Source organism: Silene latifolia, chromosome 1 (assembly GCF_048544455.1).
Source record: "Silene latifolia isolate original U9 population chromosome 1, ASM4854445v1, whole genome shotgun sequence".
NCBI lineage: Eukaryota > Viridiplantae > Streptophyta > Magnoliopsida > Caryophyllales > Caryophyllaceae > Silene > Silene latifolia.
In genome coordinates, this window is record NC_133526.1 from 39,215,362 (window position 1) to 39,235,374 (window position 20,013).

The window sequence follows — 20,013 nt, forward strand, 5'->3', positions numbered from 1 at the left end:
GGGGGGGAGAGGATGCTTCTCACGCAAGGCCACAAGAGTGGCATCGGAGTAGGGGGTGACCCCAGAGGAAGAAAGCACCCGAACAGCAGTAGTATAATGACCATCAGAAATCTTCCGCCGACATTGACGGAGGTTAAGCTCACCCAAATCCAGATCCTCCACATGGACCCTCATCAAAACACTCCTGTAACAGCTGCAACTCCCCTCCCCCCCAAGGTACCCCCCAAGCAAGGATAGCCCTGGCAATACTCTCCTCCTGACGCTGGCGCCGAATAGCAGTCCTACACTCAACATTACTCCGAGGAGCGAAAGTCTTAAGCAGACACAGTGGTAAAACAAGTAAACGAATCCAGTGGGAGAGATCACTAGGGGAACCAGCCACATCATCTAGAGCTCCTTTTAAAGCCCGAGCAAACCCAAAACGACACTTAGGAGGAATAGATTTTACGATGCGGAGGCCCAAAGACAATAAACAATCAAGAGAAGATATAGACCACTAAACAAGCTCAACACCATCATCAGAAGAAACCGAAGTAGAGGGAGCCAAAAGTCTCGGAATACCATAAATATGAAAACTGTAGAGGCCATCAACACGCTCCGGAGGCAGCACAATATCACCCCGACTATGTCGACATCTAGCACGAGTGGTACGGGTCATAAAACTCACCCCACACAACCAGAGCCCCATCCGTCTCAAAGTACTCTCGGCATTGGAATAAACAGTCAAACTATCAGTAAGAGTCTGACGCGTAAGGTCCAACGCACCATCATGACAATGTCGGTCCTGAAAATATTTCTGCCAGGCAGCCTTAGTAAGCCCTCTACCAAACCCATTCGGACACTCATGAAGACAAGAAAACGGACAATGGTATCGCACAAGCTCGGACATGAAGGAAGAAAAAACCCCGCACACCACCTGCACAAAAACCAATATAGCCACCAAAACAAACACCCGCACGAAAACCACCACACAGGCAACCGCTCGAGCAAAATGAGGGAAGACCCACTCCCGGTGAAGTTGACCACCAACACACCACCTACTCCCGTGATGGTTAACAACCCACCCCAAGCAACCCTATCACACGGCACTAGAAAACCGCAACACCCACCACAAACCACAACCACAACTAGGTAGCAGTGGCAGACAGTGGCCGATTATAGCACCAGCAAACACCAAAGTCACCACCAGCAGCAAACACGCAGCAGAAACAGTAAAGAAAACAGACCTCTAATACGCGAAAAGAAAAATAAAACGAAACAGCCAAGAACTCACCGGAGGGAAACAGATGGTAGGGCCGTCAGCCACCACAACCTTGACCAACGACTTGAGGTCTAAAGGCCAATGGGTGGTGGCGCAGGGGAACACTAACCGCAAGGAGGCGACAATGACCCTCGAAAACAGCCGCCACACGAAAACCCCCACAAACAGCAGCACCACCGCTCAAACAACCAACGACAAACACCCCTGACTGGCGACGTGAGGTCTAAAAGTCGATGTGGGTGGAGGTTGGCCGTCAACGGTGGCTGTAAGTCCGTAAAATCCGATGCCCTAACAGAAAATCACCCGCAATCCCCAGCAGCGATAGAAACCCCACTCAACACTGAACCACGACTGTTGACAAGAAGGCCGGTGATGAGCAGTGGCGAGACCAGCGGCGTTGAAGGGATGATAGTGATGGCAGACTAGGGTGACGGCAGAAAACAGTGAGGTAGCCTGATCGCACAATCGCACGTTCCCTCTCCTCTCTCCTCTCTAAAAAATTATTATTATTATTATTATTATTATTATTATTATTATTATTATTATTATTATTATTATTATTATTATTATTATTATTATTATTATTATTATTATTATTATTATTACTATTATTACTATTACTATTACTATTACTATTACTATTATCTTAGGCTAGTTATCTCATAAACTGATTTTAATCTATAAATACACCAATTCTCAAGTCTAAAAGATCCATCATAAATTCACAACCTATTGTACAATTAATTGCAAAGAAACAAAGACATGAAAATGCACGGTTCCTCAGCCGTTGTCTTAGTTTCTCTAGTTCTTGTGTTCATCCTTGCCGGTGTCCCAAATATAGATGCTCATTACGCCGTCATTGACGGCAATCTGGTGGATGGGAACCCGTAAAGAACGTCACCGACCCCAAAATCGTTGAGATTGCTCGATTCGCGGTGTCTGAATACGATCGTAAGTTTGGCAGTTCATTTGAGCTGGTGAAGGTGGTTAAAGGTGAAATTCAGCAAGTTCAAAAGGACGTTAAGTATCATCTTTATATTGTCGTCGAGGCAGACGGTAATACTTACGATTATGGAACGTTCGTCCAAGTAATTAAGTCATTTAAGATGCTTATAAGCTTTTTTCCTGGTGGTGGTAACTAGTATGTATTTCAATTTTTGTAGCCAAAGATCATTTCTTTAATGAAAGGATATGCGTTGTTAGAAATCAAAGTTCGTTGACAATTGTTAAAATAAAACAAAACAACAATCGTTAGTATAACAAGACTACAGTATTATTTATTATTCTTTGCGTGTTGGTCGTTTGTAGCCATCATCTAGACTCTTAAATAGATGAAAATTTCCTTTTTTCTTCGGAAAGACCGCCCTCCTTATACCTAAAAGTAATCCACCAAATCAAATATTGTAAAGTCTTAGGGCTCATCTGGAATGAAGGAAACAATTAGTAGGGTAATGTTTTAAGTGAAATAATCACCGAGGGATTTAATCCAGAAAGTAATATGTTCCTTATTTTCAAGTTTGGAATACTAAGAGAATTATTACCGGGGTAATCTATTCTTGGATTTGGTAAAAGTGTAATTAGTGCATTATGTTTTCATATTTGTTCAATATAGGGAGTAATGGATCACTCCAATAATAATTACCCGTGGGTAGGGTGGTTAATACATTACTCCTAGACGAGAGTAATAAGTTGCCTAGATGAATAATCGCCCTTATACCAAACTCACTAAAATAACCCCAAGCTATTACTCCCTTATTTTTTCCACCCCCCCCCCCAACCCCCCAATCAAAATAAGCCCTTAGGTGTAAAGAGTACGGTCCTTCTAGAAAACACAAGAATTTTTCAATAAATAAATACTGAATTACTAACTACTAAGTATTGATTATTCAATATTACAACAACTATATGAGTGTATACAAACGGCGAAATTTTTTTTTTTCAGTAGATCTCATGAGAGACCGTCTCCCACTAATTTAGTGGAAGACATAACAGGGAAAAAAAGAATATCCATGGGTCCCTCGCACTATCATGTGAGAGGTCTCTCAATAACGCTAGACCGTCTCTCTAAATTTTTTGTGATTTTAAAAAGCACCATATACACTGAATTATTTGTGTAAGAAAAGCGCCCAAATTTATTAATAAGGCATATATGGAAATAAATTTCTTTTGAAGATGGAAATAAATAACCCCAAACTATATATGGGGTTATTAATAAGGCATATATAGAAATAAATAACCCCAGACTATTACTCAAGTATTTCAGAGAACTCAAGAATTTTTCAATAAATAAATACTGAATTACTAAGTATTGATTGTTCAATATTACAATAACTATACGAGCGTATACATACGGTGACAATTATTTTCAAAAGAACCATATGCAGTGAATTATTTGTGTAAGAAAATCGCCCAAATTTATTAATATGGCGCGCCACCGGGTGGCACTCAAATTGGGCGCCACCTTCTCACATAGGGTAAGTAGAACCCCTTCAATTAAGAATGCATGCGAGATGGTGGCACCAATATGGAGTTTTTAATGTTGTGTACTTGTGCCCCACTTATATTACTAGTATCAACTAGTTTAGTTGGTGATCTTATGAGAGGTAATACTCATTCATAACCTGAGTTTAAACTAGTTTAGTTGGTGATCTTATCAAAGATAGTACTCATTCATAACCTGAGTTTAAATCCCATCAATATTAAAATCACGCACCTTTTTTTTTTGGGTGACTTCCTTATCCTACGCTATAAATACACCTCCTCTCAACTCCAAAATATCGATCGATTATCAACTATTGTACACTTGCCCGGTACAAAGATATGAAAATGCAGGGTTCCGCAACTATCGTCTTAGTTTCTCTAGTTCTTGTGTTCATCCTTGTCTGTGTCTCAAACACGGACGCTCGTGTGTCTAAGGCCGCAACTAATGATCTGTCTGGTGGATGGGCACAAACCAAGGACGTCACTGATCTCAAAATCGTGGAGGTTGCTCAATTCGCAGTGTCCGAATACGACCATACGATGAGCAAGTCGTTTAAACTGGTGAAGGTCGTAAAGGGTGAAATTCAATATCAAGATGGCGTCAAGTATCATCTTTACATTATCGTCGAAACTGAGGGTAATAATTATGATTATGGAGTGTTCGTCCAAGATGATGACTCGTCTAGGACTCTTATTAGCTTTTTTCCTGATAACTAATTATTAGTGTAAATATATCTTTAGATTATTTGTTGTATCCTTTAATATAGCAACTCTATCATATCATATCATATCATATCATATCATATCATATCATATCATATCATATCATATCATATCATATCTTGTAACCGCATAATATCTTGTACCTATTATAAATAGTTAATATAAGCTAATCACCCATTCATGGGATTACATTATAACATGGTATCAGCTAGGTTACGATAATTAAAACCCTAGTCTTCATCTCTTCGTTTTCTCTGTTTCGACAGACCCCACAGCTGCCTTCCCCCAGCCTTCCACATCCGTCTCGATGGGTGATAAACTCGACACTACTCCGTCCCCTAAGCCTCCCTTGCACCCCGTTTTACTGTCTCCAACATCCAACATAAAATTCGTGTTCTTGATGGTACGAAGGTCACCTATGCGTCATGGGTTGCCTGTTCACGCTCCACACCAAAGGCTACAAAGTTTTAGATCATATTAACGGCACAAAACCACCTGCTCCTGATGCTGAAAACTATGGTGATTGGTGTGAGATTGATGCTTATGTCCTACAATGGATTTATGGGACCTTGAGTGATGACCTTCTCCCTCGGGTGCTTGAAGACGAATCAACGGCGTATGAGGCATGGAAACGTGTCGAAAATATTTTTCTGAATAATAAAGGGGCACGCGCTGCCGCCTTAGAGCATGGGTTTAATAATCTTAAACTCGTCAGTATGCCTTCCCTTGAGGCGTATTGTCAGCGTTTGCGAGATCTTGCTGGGTAAAGGAAGGACGTCGGTGCCGCTGTGAATGATCAACGATTGGTCTACAACTCGTTTGCGGTCTTCCATCGTCATATGACACCGTCGCCTCCAATATTAATCAAACCTTGCCAAATTTCGAGACGGCAAGGAGCATTCTTGAACTGGAGTTGCATCGTCAAACTGCCAGGGATGAACCATCGGAAGCCCTGGTTGCGTCAAACCCAAATCCATCATCAGATTCGTCGGGGTGGAGTGATAGGTCCCAGCAGCCTCAAACCCAGACTCGCCCCTTAATTACAAAGGTAATAATTACAATCCCAACTACAATCCGAATTACAATTCAAATAATTCTCATTCGTGATAATCGCAACAATAAGCCACGGTCTGATTCCACCGCATCTGCAAACGGTGTTCCAACCAGTGCTCCTACTGTTTCGTGGCCCTCACCAGGCCCCTGGCCGTATCCCTGGACCCCACTGCCCTGTCCTTACCCTACTAAGCCTGGGTGGGTCCAGCCTTGGCAACAATGGCCTACGCGGCCCCCGTCGAAAATGAACAGAAACTATGGCCAAGCGCATATGAGAGAGACCGAGGCCCCTCAACCAACTGACCTCGGCCAAGCTTTTCAGGCTATGACGCTGCAAAATCCGAATGATGGTTTATGGTACATGACATGGGTGCATCATCTCATCTTATATCCGACGCAGGTACGTTAAATTCTTCCTCTAGTGCAAGTAATATTCGTTCTATTTTAGTTGACAATGGTAATAGTATACCTGTTCGAGGATCGGGAATCTCTACATTACCCGCCAAAGACCGCACTGTTTACCTTAATAACGTAATTTATACACCTAACATCATTAAAAACCTTATATCTGTCCGACAATTTACAAAAAATTACAATGTGTCGGTTGAATTTGACCCGTTTGGTTTTTTTGTTCAGAATGGGACTGCGATCTTGAGGAGTGACAGTACTGTCAAGCTTTATCCCGTGTCATCTGAGTCTTCTACGTCCTCCACAAAGTCTAGTCATGGTCACGGTCTTCTCACAACTGCTCCTGATTTCTGGCGGCGGCGTTTGGGTCACCCGAGGCCTACTGTTCTTGACCATATCCGGAGTCAGTCTTTTATTCATTGCAATAAAGAGTCTAGTTCGAGTCTTTATCGTTCGTGTCAAATAAGTAAACACAGACGTTTGCCGTTTCATGATTCTACTTCTGCTAGTATTGCTCCTTTTGACATCATCCATGTTGATTTGTGGACTAGCCCTGTTTTGAGTAAAAGTAGCTACAAATACTATCTTATTTTAATTGATGATTTTTCTCTTTTTGTTTGGGTGTATCCTTTAACTGCCAAATCCGAAGTGTGCTAAATTCACCCAATTACGTTTATACTTAATTTCAACGTAAAATAAAGTGTTTTCAATGTGACTTAGGATGAGAATTCGATAATACTCTTTTCAAAAATCATGCTCATAACCACGGTCTTGTCTTTAGATTTTCTTGTCCTCAAACATCCTCCCAAAATGGTAAAGCTGAGCGCATGATCCAACGAGTAAATGAAATTATTTTAGCTCTACTTTATCATGCTTCTGTTCCTCCAATTTATTAGGTTGATGCCCTTCATGCCGCCACCAATCTACACAATATTCTTCCTACTAAAATTCTACAAAATCGCTCACCAACTTCCGCTCTTTTCCTCAAAAATCCGTCATATTATCACTTACGAGTTTTTGGTTGCACATGTTATCCTAATCTCTTCGCCACTAGACCACACAAACTTGCCTCCCGTTCCATTAGGTGTGTATTCTTAGGTTATCCACCTCAACAACGTGGATATAGGTGTCTAGACTTGTACACGGGTAAAGTATACATTTCTCGTCATGTCACCTTTGATGAATCGATATTCCCATTTTCGGAGACCTCCACTAAGGAACCTGGGTCCTATTCCTTCCTTGAGGACTCCCATAATCCTCTTACCTACCAAACCATTACCTCACCCACGCCCCACCTACAACCACCGCAACCCACCCAAACCACCCAACTTACCCAGCCCACCCAGCCTACCCAACCCACCAGTACCCCACCTTCCTCTCCTCCTCCTACGAACAGCCCCACATCACCCATTAGGCCTACCTCTCATATCCAGCCAAATACTCCACCCGTTCCACCTAACACCTCTCCAACACAGTCGCCACCGCCTCCTCCACCTCTCCCTCACCTCTCTCGCCCACATCAGATGTCCACCCGTGCTATGAACGGAATTTTCAAACCGAAATCCTTCATGGCAGCCCCTCCCCCTCCCATCTCACCTTTACCCAAATCCCCCACCGAGGCTCTCTGTGACCCGAATTGGACTATTGCTATGCAGGACGAATTTCGTGCACTTAAGGAAAATAACACTTGGGATTTGGTGCCACGCCCTATTGATGCTAATGTGATTCGTTGCCTCTGGTTATATCGCCACAAATTTCATAGCGATGGTTCGTTACAGCGTTACAAAGCTCGCCTTGTGGTTAATGGGAAATATCAACAGGTAGGCGTGGATTGTGATGAGACTTTTAGTCCGGTTGTCAAACCGACGACTATTCGTACTGTTCTTAGCTTGGTTGTTTCTCGTTCTTGGCCCATTCATCAGCTTAATGTTAAAAATGCTTTTTTACACGGTGATTTAGCTGAGATAGTTTATATGCATCAACCACCGGGTTTTTTTGATAAATCTGCCCCATCTCATGTCTGTCGCTTGCGAAAGTCCTTATACGGGCTAAAACAAGCCCCGCGTGTCTGGTTTCAACGTTTTGCTACCTTTGTCACATCGTAGGGTTTTCGAAGCAGTGTGTGCGATACATCGTTATTTATTTATCATTCTGGTCCCGACATGGCATACATTCTTTTATATGTGGATGATATCATTTTAACTGCTTCTAGTTCGATACTCTTGCAGCGTATTCTTGCCTCTTTATCGCAGTAGTTTGCTATGACAGACTTGGGCCCTCTTTGAAGGAAAAGTAGATCTATATACTCAACATATTCATATATGTTTTATGTTAATTTAATCATAAAATTAATTGGTGATCTTATGCATGCAAACTATAAACAATTTAAAGAAGAAATCTCTATCTTACATTGGTATTTCGGTTTATTTGGGCACAAGAGAGATCTCCTTCTCTCTTGTTCTTGTGCTTTCCTCAATGGATGAACTAGGATCAAAGTATAGGAACCCTCCCAAAGTATAATACCCAAAACAAACTCTTAATCAAATTAATATTATGTATACTAGAACAATATTAATTTAGTGGAAAAATTGACCCAAAAATATTATGGAACTCTCTATTATTTCGGTTAGAGAGAAGGAAGAGAAGGAAGAGTTTTTATCTTTCTAAAACTCAAATTTTAGATGAAAATGAATTGTAGTACACTAATTACATTTGTATTGTATAATGGGTAAAATAAGAAGAAAAACCAAAGTGGTTTTTCTTCTCAAAAACCGGGTGGAAGAGGGGAGAAGAGGGAGCCAATGCATGCACTAGTTGTTCTTCACAATGATCACTAGGTTTGCATGGCTAGTCAATTAGGGAAATCATTATGCTTACCACTCACATAATAAACATAATATTATCCTAAATCCTCCCTTAATTTCGGTTTACATGTAAAATGGAATCCATTTTATTTTTGTCAATTTGTCAATATGTCACATGTCACATGTCACATAAAATTGTTATGTATTTTTAACATATTAAAAATCAACGTATTAATAAAAATACGTCATATACAAAAATCGACTTAGTAATTCATAATTACTTGTACCAAAATATTTTACCAATTATAAATCACAATAATTTGTATTTATAATAATTCATTCAATTTCAATTGTTTCCTTAAAAAATAATTTCATCTGAGTAATGAAACAATTCGATTACTTAGACCGTATCTCATTTAATCAAATTTCAATGAGACACGTAAATATTTCTTCCAAAATCGTCCGTCAATTTTAAATAATTTAATTGACTCGTAACGTTATACGATCAATTAATTGATCAATTAAGAGTGTTGCCCTTTAGGTATGACCTAGGGGATCAATCGATCACCACTGCCGCACGACGAATGTCGACTCTAGTCGCCAATCATTACCGATATGTGTGGACCAGTTTACAGTAAAATATTACTTCCCAATTTTATTCTTTAAAATGAGATTTAAACATGTGATCATCATGATCAACAGTTGTGATCGCATTATTGTCGGAGGACACATATTCCAACAATCTCCCACTTGTCCTCGACAAGTGTGCGTCACCAATTCTCTTGTCCTATTACTATCTCCCACTCAATGCAAGGTGTCTTTCAGGTCGTACTTGCAAGTGATCATATCGAGAGTGGTTTCCTCGATCTGGAGAATAACTGATTGACCGGATTTATCCACCATGGATATATTCCGAGCGTGGCCACGCATTTCCAGTTCATTACTCCTCGAGTGGCCCTGAGATATTGTTATAACCCTGACTAGGGGTGGACAATTTCTATCGCACTCATTCCCTTCGACTAGCCACAACCATCATAACCCAAAATATGCCCATTTGACCCCATTTACGAAGGTCGTAGTAACACAAATCAAAGTTAATCTGAAACTGTGCCATCTTAGATGAATAGTCTTTAGTCAAAAGAATTGACTCATTAGAATACTATAGCAGCTCTCGCCACGATCAGGCTATATAAATTTGCCAGAACTCTATAAGCGGTCATAAGGCCCGACAAAAATGTTCCTAACAGTCCGCTTATGTGATCGACTAGTCATTCTCATATGACTCTATGGCACTTGAACTTGCCATCAATCGCATCACACTCTAGTCACTTCGAGACGTCACCTCATGTAAGTAACTATGGGCAAATACAATACTAATCCGTGTTCACTTAAACGGGGTTCAATTGTCTCTACAACCCGTTGGATGTAACAAAGTATAAGGTGAGTTAATAATAACTCAAACGACAAATGTCGACATCACACTCGGGTAGTCAATACCATATTACAACCTTGTGATGCATATCGTAAGTGTGTAAACACTTGTTGATTGCAATAGAAGTTTAACATGTTACGTGTCCATGTGTTCAAACTTCTTAATCGTATTATCCTTTACATTCATGTTATCACTCATAGCATGAACCTTACCAAGTACACATCAAGGTTCCCGACCTTGGTTTCAGTTCTTTATCTTGAAAGAACTTCCTTATCGATTATCACATAACGAACGAATTTGTGGTGAATGATATAACTTGTACTGATCAAGTACTCCATCCACACACAATGCACTAGGTATATGTTTTGTAGAGTCTTGCAACAATTTGTCAAGATGATTAGCCTAGCACTTCTCATTAGTCCTAGCATATTTAGGAAAGATTAGTTTTGAGCAACTTCTTATTCAACTACGTATCTTTCCAAACTTCCTATTTCTCCTTTTGGCTTGAAAAGTTTAGGATTTTCATAAATCTTTACGTGTGTTCGGATTTTCTATAATATGTGCAACCTCTTGACACATAACAGAGTATTCTGTCAAACACCGAAATCGCTCATCGAATTCTTCTTGAGAATTCATGACGTTTCTACTATGGCTTACCAATGATTCATCATGCTCTTATGCATATGATTCATAATTGGACATGTGCATGATTATTCTAATGGCGGAAACATTAGTAACTTTTAATCATGTCATCAACTATATTTAGGTTCAAGGAACGACCATGACTGTTAATGGCAATTCCATTTTCATTTAAATGAATAACCTACGTATCTCGTTGATTCGATGTGTATCTTTCAATACTTATCCAACATCTCATGATGTAGTTGGATTCATCATGGTCCATTTTCATCCAGAATTGAAAACTCAAATCTTCCTCTGTGAAGAAAGGTATTAGCTCGTCATTCTTCAATGAGTGATGAGTTATAAACTTATATAAGATGATTACTCCCACTAAATTCCATGTCTTCACATGATAATTTCTAACTCCCACTTGATACGCAATTGACTACTCAATTGAGACATTTCAAGAATTGAAATATATTGCTTTGTTTGAGATAAAACCTTATATGTTCCCATCATATCCTTTCAAAATACCTATTTTGAAGTGGTCTCATTTTTAACCTTATGGAAAGAGATTTTTAATCTCTAACACATTCATGTCATAATGATGCGTGACAATGTCATTTATTAAATATAAATAATATCTAATATACGTCCTTCAAAATATCCCTTTTAGAAGGAGTTTTAACCAATTCATTTTCATAATGTGGTTAAGTAATGATTTTAACTTAGCAATATGAGGATATCGGTATATCAATCCTTGCAACCTCTAGTCATAAATCTCGTTTATTACTAGGATGTTACTTTGATTCATTTAGGCTCTTAAGTAAAGTTGAAACTATTTGTCAAAATTTATCATAAACTAGTCAAAACTCTTGTTAAGACTTTATATTAGTCATTCTTGTTCCAAAACTTTCTTTTGGTCTCCTCGTGTAGTTATCTTGAGAACATACTCTTATGATTACTTCACTTGGTCTCTTTAGTTATATAGAACTATTTGAGACCATAGATCTCATCTATTGGGTATATTATCAAATCACTCTTCCTTGCGTAGATCTCATTTACACAAGTACACAAACTTATCTTGGTGTGAGTTGTGTCCTCATTTTTCTCCCACTCTATCTTTAGAATAAATACACTAGAGATTCAAAGATAGCATATGAGACACAAATAATGATTTTGAAGTATAAGGAGAACTATCTCATAGGTTGACTAATAGTTTTAGATTTCGTAAGTGTACTTGGTGATTGACATTCCTTTAAGAGAGTTCATAAACTCAATATTACTTTATGAATGATCATACACAAGCCTTAAGCATGTGGACATATAATGAATCCCATCATTATAGTTGTCTATTAGATCACTTTAAGTGAATAATCATATGTTTCTAAGAGCAAGCATTTGAATACGAATTTTAGAACAAGGATAAAAAGATAAAACGGGTGAGTTGGGTTGCAAACCAAGCCACCATTATCCAAAATACAACCAATTATCCAAAATACCTTTCCATGTCGAACACGGAAACTTAAAGGTTCTAAAATCCAAAACATAATTAAAATAAGACAATAAAAAGCGAAGCTCCATGAAAGCTATTCCTAGCTTCTTGATGGTTTCTCAAGCTTGCTTTTCTTTTCCTTTGTCTTTGCTAGGTGGAGGCCCTATTTACAATAAAAAGGGAGATACATTATCACAACTTTGTATCACAAATAGTTGAAATAGAAACATAAAAGAAAGGATAGTCATTTACCTATTGGAGTAATCTTTCCAGCCTTAATATCACCAAGGTATTTGGAACAATTTCTTTTCCAATGTCCAACACCATTACAATAATGACATTTATCAAGAGGACCCTTCTTGATTTTTGAAGTGCTAGCTTCATAAGTCTTAGCTTTGGTGAAAGTGGGAGCTTGTTTCTTACCCTTCCTCCCATTCTTCTTGAACTTCCCCTTGCTCTTAGTGCTTATGTTAAGCACATCCTTTGGTGGGTTCACATTTAACCCCATGTCCCTTTCGGCTTGCACAAGTAACTTGTGCAATTCTTCAAGAGACACATCCTTGTCTTGCATGTTAAAATTCACCTGGAATTGAACATACGCTTTGACTTTGGATAAGGAGTGTAGAATCCTATCTACAATGAGTTCTTTGGGGATTTCAACCTTTTGAATCTTCAAGGTCTCGACTAGCTCCATAAGTTTGAGCACATGAGGGCTAACCTTTTGGCCCTCTTTGAAGCCGAGATCAAAGAATGCCGCGGCCGCCTCATATTGGACGATCCGCGGAGTTTGTGAAAACATTGTCACAAGCTTGGAGTAAATCTCATTAGCGGTGCCCATATTAAAGGCTCTCCTTTGGAGATCCGCTTCCATCGCAAAGATCAACACATTTTTCATTGCGGCGGACTCCTTATGGTAAGCCTCATATGCTTCCCTAGTGGCGGCGGTCGACCTAGTAGTAGGTTCGGGTGGAGAGGCCTCGGTTAGGTAACGAAGCTTGTCGTCACCTTGGGCGGATAATTTGAGTTGGGCATCCCAATCGGAGAAATTTGACCCATTCTTTTCAAGTTTACATCGATCCATAAAGGATCGGAGCCATGATGAATTAGCGAGAGGCGTGGCGTTTGGGTTTGGTGTAGCCATTTGTTATGAGAAAAAGAAGTGGTCTACAAAACAAAATAGAAGGAGTAAAACAAATGTCGTTTTAATAATAATACTCGTAAAAACTAATTTAAACAAGTTTTATTGCATTTATCTAGTGACCTCTACCCAACTTAGATAAATGATTCCAAGACCCAAATTCATATCGACTTAGGCACGGTAGGGCCGATTCATCCTTTATCAATATAACTCGGTGGATTAACGTTTAATCGATTCTACTTTTAGAACTCTTGGTCGATAAAATTACTCTAATAATTATCTATAGCCCGGAACACATGCGACTACGGTCACGAATACTTCCGTTGAGCTCAATCCAAATTTCGAATAAATGTGTCCATGATCCAAATCCACATCAACTTGGGCACGGTATGGCCGATGAAACCCTCATTAACATGAACTCGGTGGATAAACATTCATCACCCACTTCCCCTACGTAACAAGGTTTGTACCCCGGTAGGGCCGAGTGCACTCCCTCGCGAAATAGGTTTTCATGGTTTCTACTACTTGGTAAGGCTAAGTCTCAATTAATTATTTTAGCGAGAGGTCATGTCAATTTATTATCTATCACATTTTAAGTGAACTAAAGCGGTGAACTACGATAATTCTAATTGACACGGTCGATAAACTCGATAGAAGATAATGCATGTTTTAGTTATGGCGATTTAGCAATGCATGCGACATAAAATAAAATGCAAAGCATAAAATAAATCCTAGTATGGCCTTCCTAAAATAGAAAAACTATTTAACTATTACATGTTCGGAAACCAACTCCATTGGTCCCTTGAACTTCGATTGTGGCACACATCTCGAGGTAACACCGACTTTATGTATCGCCATCTTGAAGAAATCCGTCTTTGGGAACTCCGAAATAAATAAAATTACATAACAAATTACATAATTTCCTATTATACATTTGTAACTAAAATAAAATAAATCTATTAAATTACAAAACGGTGATACGAGATCACAATAAATTACAACCGAATCGGTATTTCCATACATTTCGGGTAATACCAATTAAAAACTAAGGCCATACTAAGTAAAATTACATAATTCAAAAATTACATAAAATAAAAATTATGACAATTATAAAGAAAATGCAGCATTATAATATGTAAGAACATGCCCAATTTTATGCTAAATCGCCTTTAAGTAGCCAATATCGTATATTACACGGTTTTTACGGATTTGCGGGATTCAACGTTTTATAATCACAAAAATTACATAAATTCATATTTATGCATAAGTTAATCACCCTAACCTCTTAGGACTCAAAATTTAGTCTTCACTAATTATTTGACCATAATTAACTCATATTTTTAAAATTTGTTCATTAATGGACTTAAAATTATAATAAAAATGCTATAAACTTCAAATACATCACAAGATTTCAAATAAATTCAAAATTTGAAATTTAAACTCATGAACATTCTTGAAAAATACCATGACACTCATAATGTTCAAAAAATTAGGTTAAATATTTCGAAATTTATCCGGAAAAACAATGTTGTGGTTTATCGGTTTTAACAAAAATAATCATAAAAACATGAGAAAAATTATATTCATCAAATTTTCAATTTTATATCTGAAAAAGATAATAAAATGCAACATGTGACGTTTTTCCTTAGTCATGGAGTATGTTTTATTAATATTTCACTAATTAAGTCACTATTTATGCTATTTTTCTTCAAAAAATCATAAATCATGCATAAAGACTTCAATATAGCCTATTATTTTACACACATCTTGTAACATTGCATGTGACAAAATACTAAATTTCTATGACCAGATTCGAAATTTATCTCATATTAACCTATTTTTCATCTAAATCCGATTTTAATAATGAAAAATCCATTTTTCGTGCATAAGAAGTCCAAAAATTATGAAAATTTACAGGTCATCTCAAAATAATATATGTAATAACATATCCAAAAATCAATGGAAAATTCGAAGTTTAGCTAATTTTAGTCCGAAAATGACATTTTATTCATCAAATCATATTTTAATGCCATTATTATATAATATGAACAATACAAATCCATAAATTAACCAAAATATCCTAAAAACATTTTAGGACCAGAAACTTTAACATGCATAATTATTTTCGTGATATATCATAATAACACAAATTAAACAAGTTTTATATGTTAATCGTATAACTCGGAAAAACTTTTAACCGATTTACATGCAAACAACCATGGCTCTTGATACCGATTGAAGAAAAAGTAGATCTATATACTCAACATATTCATATATGTTTTATGTTAATTTAATCATAAAATTAATTGGTGATCTTATGCATGCAAACAATAAACAATTTAAAGAAGAAATCTCTATCTTACATTGGTATTTCGGTTTATTTGGGCACAAGAGAGATCTCCTTCTCTCTTGTTCTTGTGCTTTCCTCAATGGATGAACTAGGATCCAAGTATAGGATCCCTCCCAAAGTATAATACCCAAAGCAAACTCTTAATCAAATTAATATTATGTATACTAGAACAATATTAATTTAGTGGAAAAATTGACCCAAAAATATTATGGAACTCTCTATTATTTCGGTTAGAGAGAAGGAAGAGTTTTTATCTTTCTAAAACTCAAATTTTAGATGAAAATGAATTGTACTACACTAATTACATTTGTAGTGTATAATGGGTAAAATAAGAAGAAAAACCAAAGTGGTTTTTCTTCTCAAAAACCGGGTGGAAGAGGGGAGAAGAGGGAGCCAATGCATGCACTAGTTGTTCTTCACAATGATCACTAGGTTTGCATGGCTAGTCAATTAGGGAAATCATTATGCTTACCACTCACATAATAAACATAATATTATCCTAAATCCTCCCTTAATTTCGGTTTACATGTAAAATGGAATCCATTTTATTTTTGTCAATTTGTCAATATGTCACATGTCACATGTCACATAAAATTGTTATGTATTTTTAACATATTAAAAATCAACGTATTAATAAAAATACGTCATATACAAAAATCGACTTAGTAATTCATAATTACTTGTACCAAAATATTTTACCAATTATAAATCACAATAATTTGTATTTATAATAATTCATTCAATTTCAATTGTTTCCTTAAACAATAATTTCATCTGAGTAATGAAACAATTCGATTACTTAGACCGTATCTCATTTAATCAAATTTCAATGAGACACGTAAATATTTCTTCCAAAATCGTCCGTCAATTTTAAATAATTTAATTGACTCGTAACGTTATACGATCAATTAATTGATCAATTAAGAGTGTTGCCCTTTAGGTATGACCTAGGGGATCAACTGATCACCACCGTCGCACGACAGTAATGTCAAACTCTAGTCAGCCAATCATTACCGATATGTGTGGACCAGTTGACAGTAAAATATTACTTCCCAATTTTATTCTTTAAAATGAGATTTAAACATGTGATCATCATGATCAACAATTGTGATCGCATTATTGTGGGAGGACACATATTCCAACACTCTTAATCATTTTTTCGGCATCACTGTTACGCGCAACGGATCAGACTTATTTTTATCACAGGGAAAATATGCTGAGAGCATTTTGAGCCGCGCGTCAATGTCATCCTGCAATCCCACGACTACTCCTGTGGATGTAGGTTCCAAGCTCAGTGCCACTACCGGCCCACTTATTTCTGATCCCACTCTTTATCGCAGCTTGGCTGGGGCTCTCCAGTATTTGACTATTACCCGACCCGATATTGCTTATGCAGTTCAGCAGGTTTGCCTTTTCATGCATGCTCCACGTGAACCACATCTTCATTTCTTGAAGCGTCTATTGCGTTATGTGAAAGGTACACTTGCTTATGGCCGAATATCGTGGAGTTGCTAATGCTGTGGCTGAAACGAGTTGGCTCCGCAATTTACTGCTTGAACTTAAGGTTCACATTTTACGAGCTACCCTTGTTTATTATGATAATATTTCCGCTGTTTGTCTTGCTGGCAACCCCGTCCAACATCAGCGCACAAAGCATATTGAGCTTGACATACATTTTGTGCGAGAAAAAGTTCAAGTTGGCGTTGTCCGAGTCCTTTATGTTCCTGCTGAATATCAGTACGCTGATATATTTACCAAAGGGCTCCCACAGTTTCTTTTTACACGCTTTCGATCCAGCTTGAGCGTCCGGTCTCCTCCCGCTCCAACTGCGGGGTTGTATTAGTGTAAATATATATTTAGATTATTTGCTGTATCCTTTAATATAGCAACTGTATCATATCGTATCATATCTTATAACCGCATAATATCTTGTACCTATTATAAATAGTTAATACAAGCTAATCACCCATTCAGAGGATTACATTATAACACTAATCATGTACCTCAATTTTCGTAGTGAAATATTATCCGATTAATAAAAGGATATACGATATTTGTGCTCGAAAAAATAAAAATAAAAGGATATACTACATTTCGATAAGATATTAAACTTGATTATTATTAAAACGGATTTTCTATCATGTGAATCGGTGTTTTTTTATCCATCACAAAAGCGTTTTCATCCATTGCAAATTTTGGTTGGGAACGACTTCTACACCGTCCTAAATGTTCCGTCACTAGTGACCTTTTTTTAAGTGTTTAACTCAACTATTAGGGGATTGTTCTAACGTTATTACGGGTTCGAGTTCTAGGATTGAAAAGAAAAAAAAATTGTTCTAACATTTCTTATTGAGCTTATGGAGGTAAATGTCCTTTGAAGATTTCAATTATTACATCCCTACAAATTTGTACTCCGTATTTTGCAAGGTCATTTTGTTGATATTTACTTATCGAACTCCTTTAATCAATGTGAAAACTGAAGTTGTATATGTATATAAGAATTATGAGACTGTTATACGTCGTCGTACGTGATCATATTTTAAAATAAATTATGCAATGCTCTAATTTATTTCACCAACTTATATAATGAAACCAATTCAATTAATCGGGGTCATTAGAAATATCAATTATACTTGTATCGTTTGGTTGATGTAGTTCGCCATTAACGAGTACTCCACAAAGGGAACTCTTTTTTGAAGTAATGCTCTAAATGAAACTAATTAGCGGCTTAGGACTCGTTTTAGACTATTTTGCCCCAATGGATAACTGGGATCTCCATTAAAGTTCGTCAATATGTACAAGTAATACAACAAATATGTCCAAGAATACAAAGTACAATGTAAAATGTATCTGGAGATCTTCTTGGATATACCAATGTAGAAATAGAAGATTAACTTTTCTGATTTGATTCAGGCACATCATTTTCCATCCTAGAATAATTTGTTCCTAAATATATATATCGGTCCTATGTTTTACGATACAATTCTGTGCAAGAAATATCAAATTACGTACATTGAATAATATAGGTGTCTTGAGGGAGATAAAAGAGAAACAAATAAATGAGATTTGTTGATAATATGTTTCTGTATTATCCTATCTATTTCACGTATATAAATAGACCGTCTCATAACATTAAAACATCATCAAGTTTCAATTAATTTATGTAAGTGCATAATAATTAGAAAATCCAAAATAATAACATGTCAAAAAACATTGTTTCTCTAGTTCTTGTACTTGTTTTTGCAGGTGTCTTAACAATCAATGCTCGATCATTGAATAGCAACGACAACGGCGATCAATGGAATGCTATAACAAACATCAACGATCCTCATGTGAAGGAAATAGCTCAATTCGCAGTGTCGGAATATAACAAGAAACAAACGACGAGGTATGAGTTGGTGAAGATCTTCCAGGGTGATACTCAAAATGTAGGTGGTACACATTATAGGCTAATCATTTCTGTAACGACAAATGGTGGTAATGCTGCAACTTACTTAACTGAAGTGCTCGAAAACGGGTCGACTAAGCAGCTCTTGAAGTTTTTCGCTCTTCCTTGAGGCCTCTTAAACATGGTTTTAAAACTTCACAATATACTACACATTTTTCATTTCTAGTTATTCTATCACGTTACTTCGATTCAGTGTTATGTGTTGAGAATGTATCATGTATGTCGTACGAGCTATCTACATTATTCAATATGAATATGAATGATATACAATATTGAAATTCATATTATAAAATGATTTGTATTACTCGTATTAGACAAATTTAAATTACATAATGAGAAGATTATATATATGAGGGACTATTGCTAGGTGCTGGGCTAGCTATGGACTCATCAAGTCATACCACATAAAATATACGGAAAATTTACGTGGTATTCTCGAACTTTTCCATTTTGCACATAGTACCTAACTTTGTAAGTTTGTGTACATTATATCCTCCATGTTTGATTTTTATGCACAACATGCCCTTTTTATCGCTGTAAAAAAACTCAATTGCGCATAACTCCTAGACAGGAATTCAGAATCGGCCATTCTCGTCATAATCTACGATTTGTGAAAACAAAATTGTCGACTGACATTTTATAGAGTTTTTTGACGAAAATCTCAATTCAATCATATCTTCGATCTTAAATTTTCGAATGACCATTTTCGTTTTATCAATTTATAGATCTCAATGAGGTAATCAATTTGAAAAATAAAAATTAGTCAATTCCGATTTCTGGTCTATATTTATGACCAATT

At 37.1% G+C, this 20,013-nt stretch overlaps 2 protein-coding genes across 2 annotated transcripts; both read left to right on the forward strand.

Annotated features, from left to right (window-relative positions):
* Positions 1–4,087: 4,087 nt before the first annotated feature.
* Positions 4,088–4,459, forward strand: LOC141644331 (cysteine proteinase inhibitor 5-like). Its single transcript, XM_074453831.1, has one exon. The coding sequence runs from the start codon at positions 4,088–4,090 to the stop codon at positions 4,457–4,459; it is 372 nt and encodes a 123-aa protein (XP_074309932.1).
* Positions 4,460–4,890: 431 nt separating this feature from the next.
* Positions 4,891–19,323, forward strand: LOC141644339 (uncharacterized). Its single transcript, XM_074453841.1, has 8 exons — positions 4,891–5,228; positions 5,399–5,918; positions 6,155–6,494; positions 7,025–7,948; positions 16,956–17,243; positions 17,275–17,536; positions 17,653–17,657; positions 19,013–19,323. Exons 1-8 carry the CDS (start codon positions 4,891–4,893, stop codon positions 19,321–19,323), a joined length of 2,988 nt encoding a protein of 995 aa, XP_074309942.1.
* Positions 19,324–20,013: the final 690 nt, after the last annotated feature.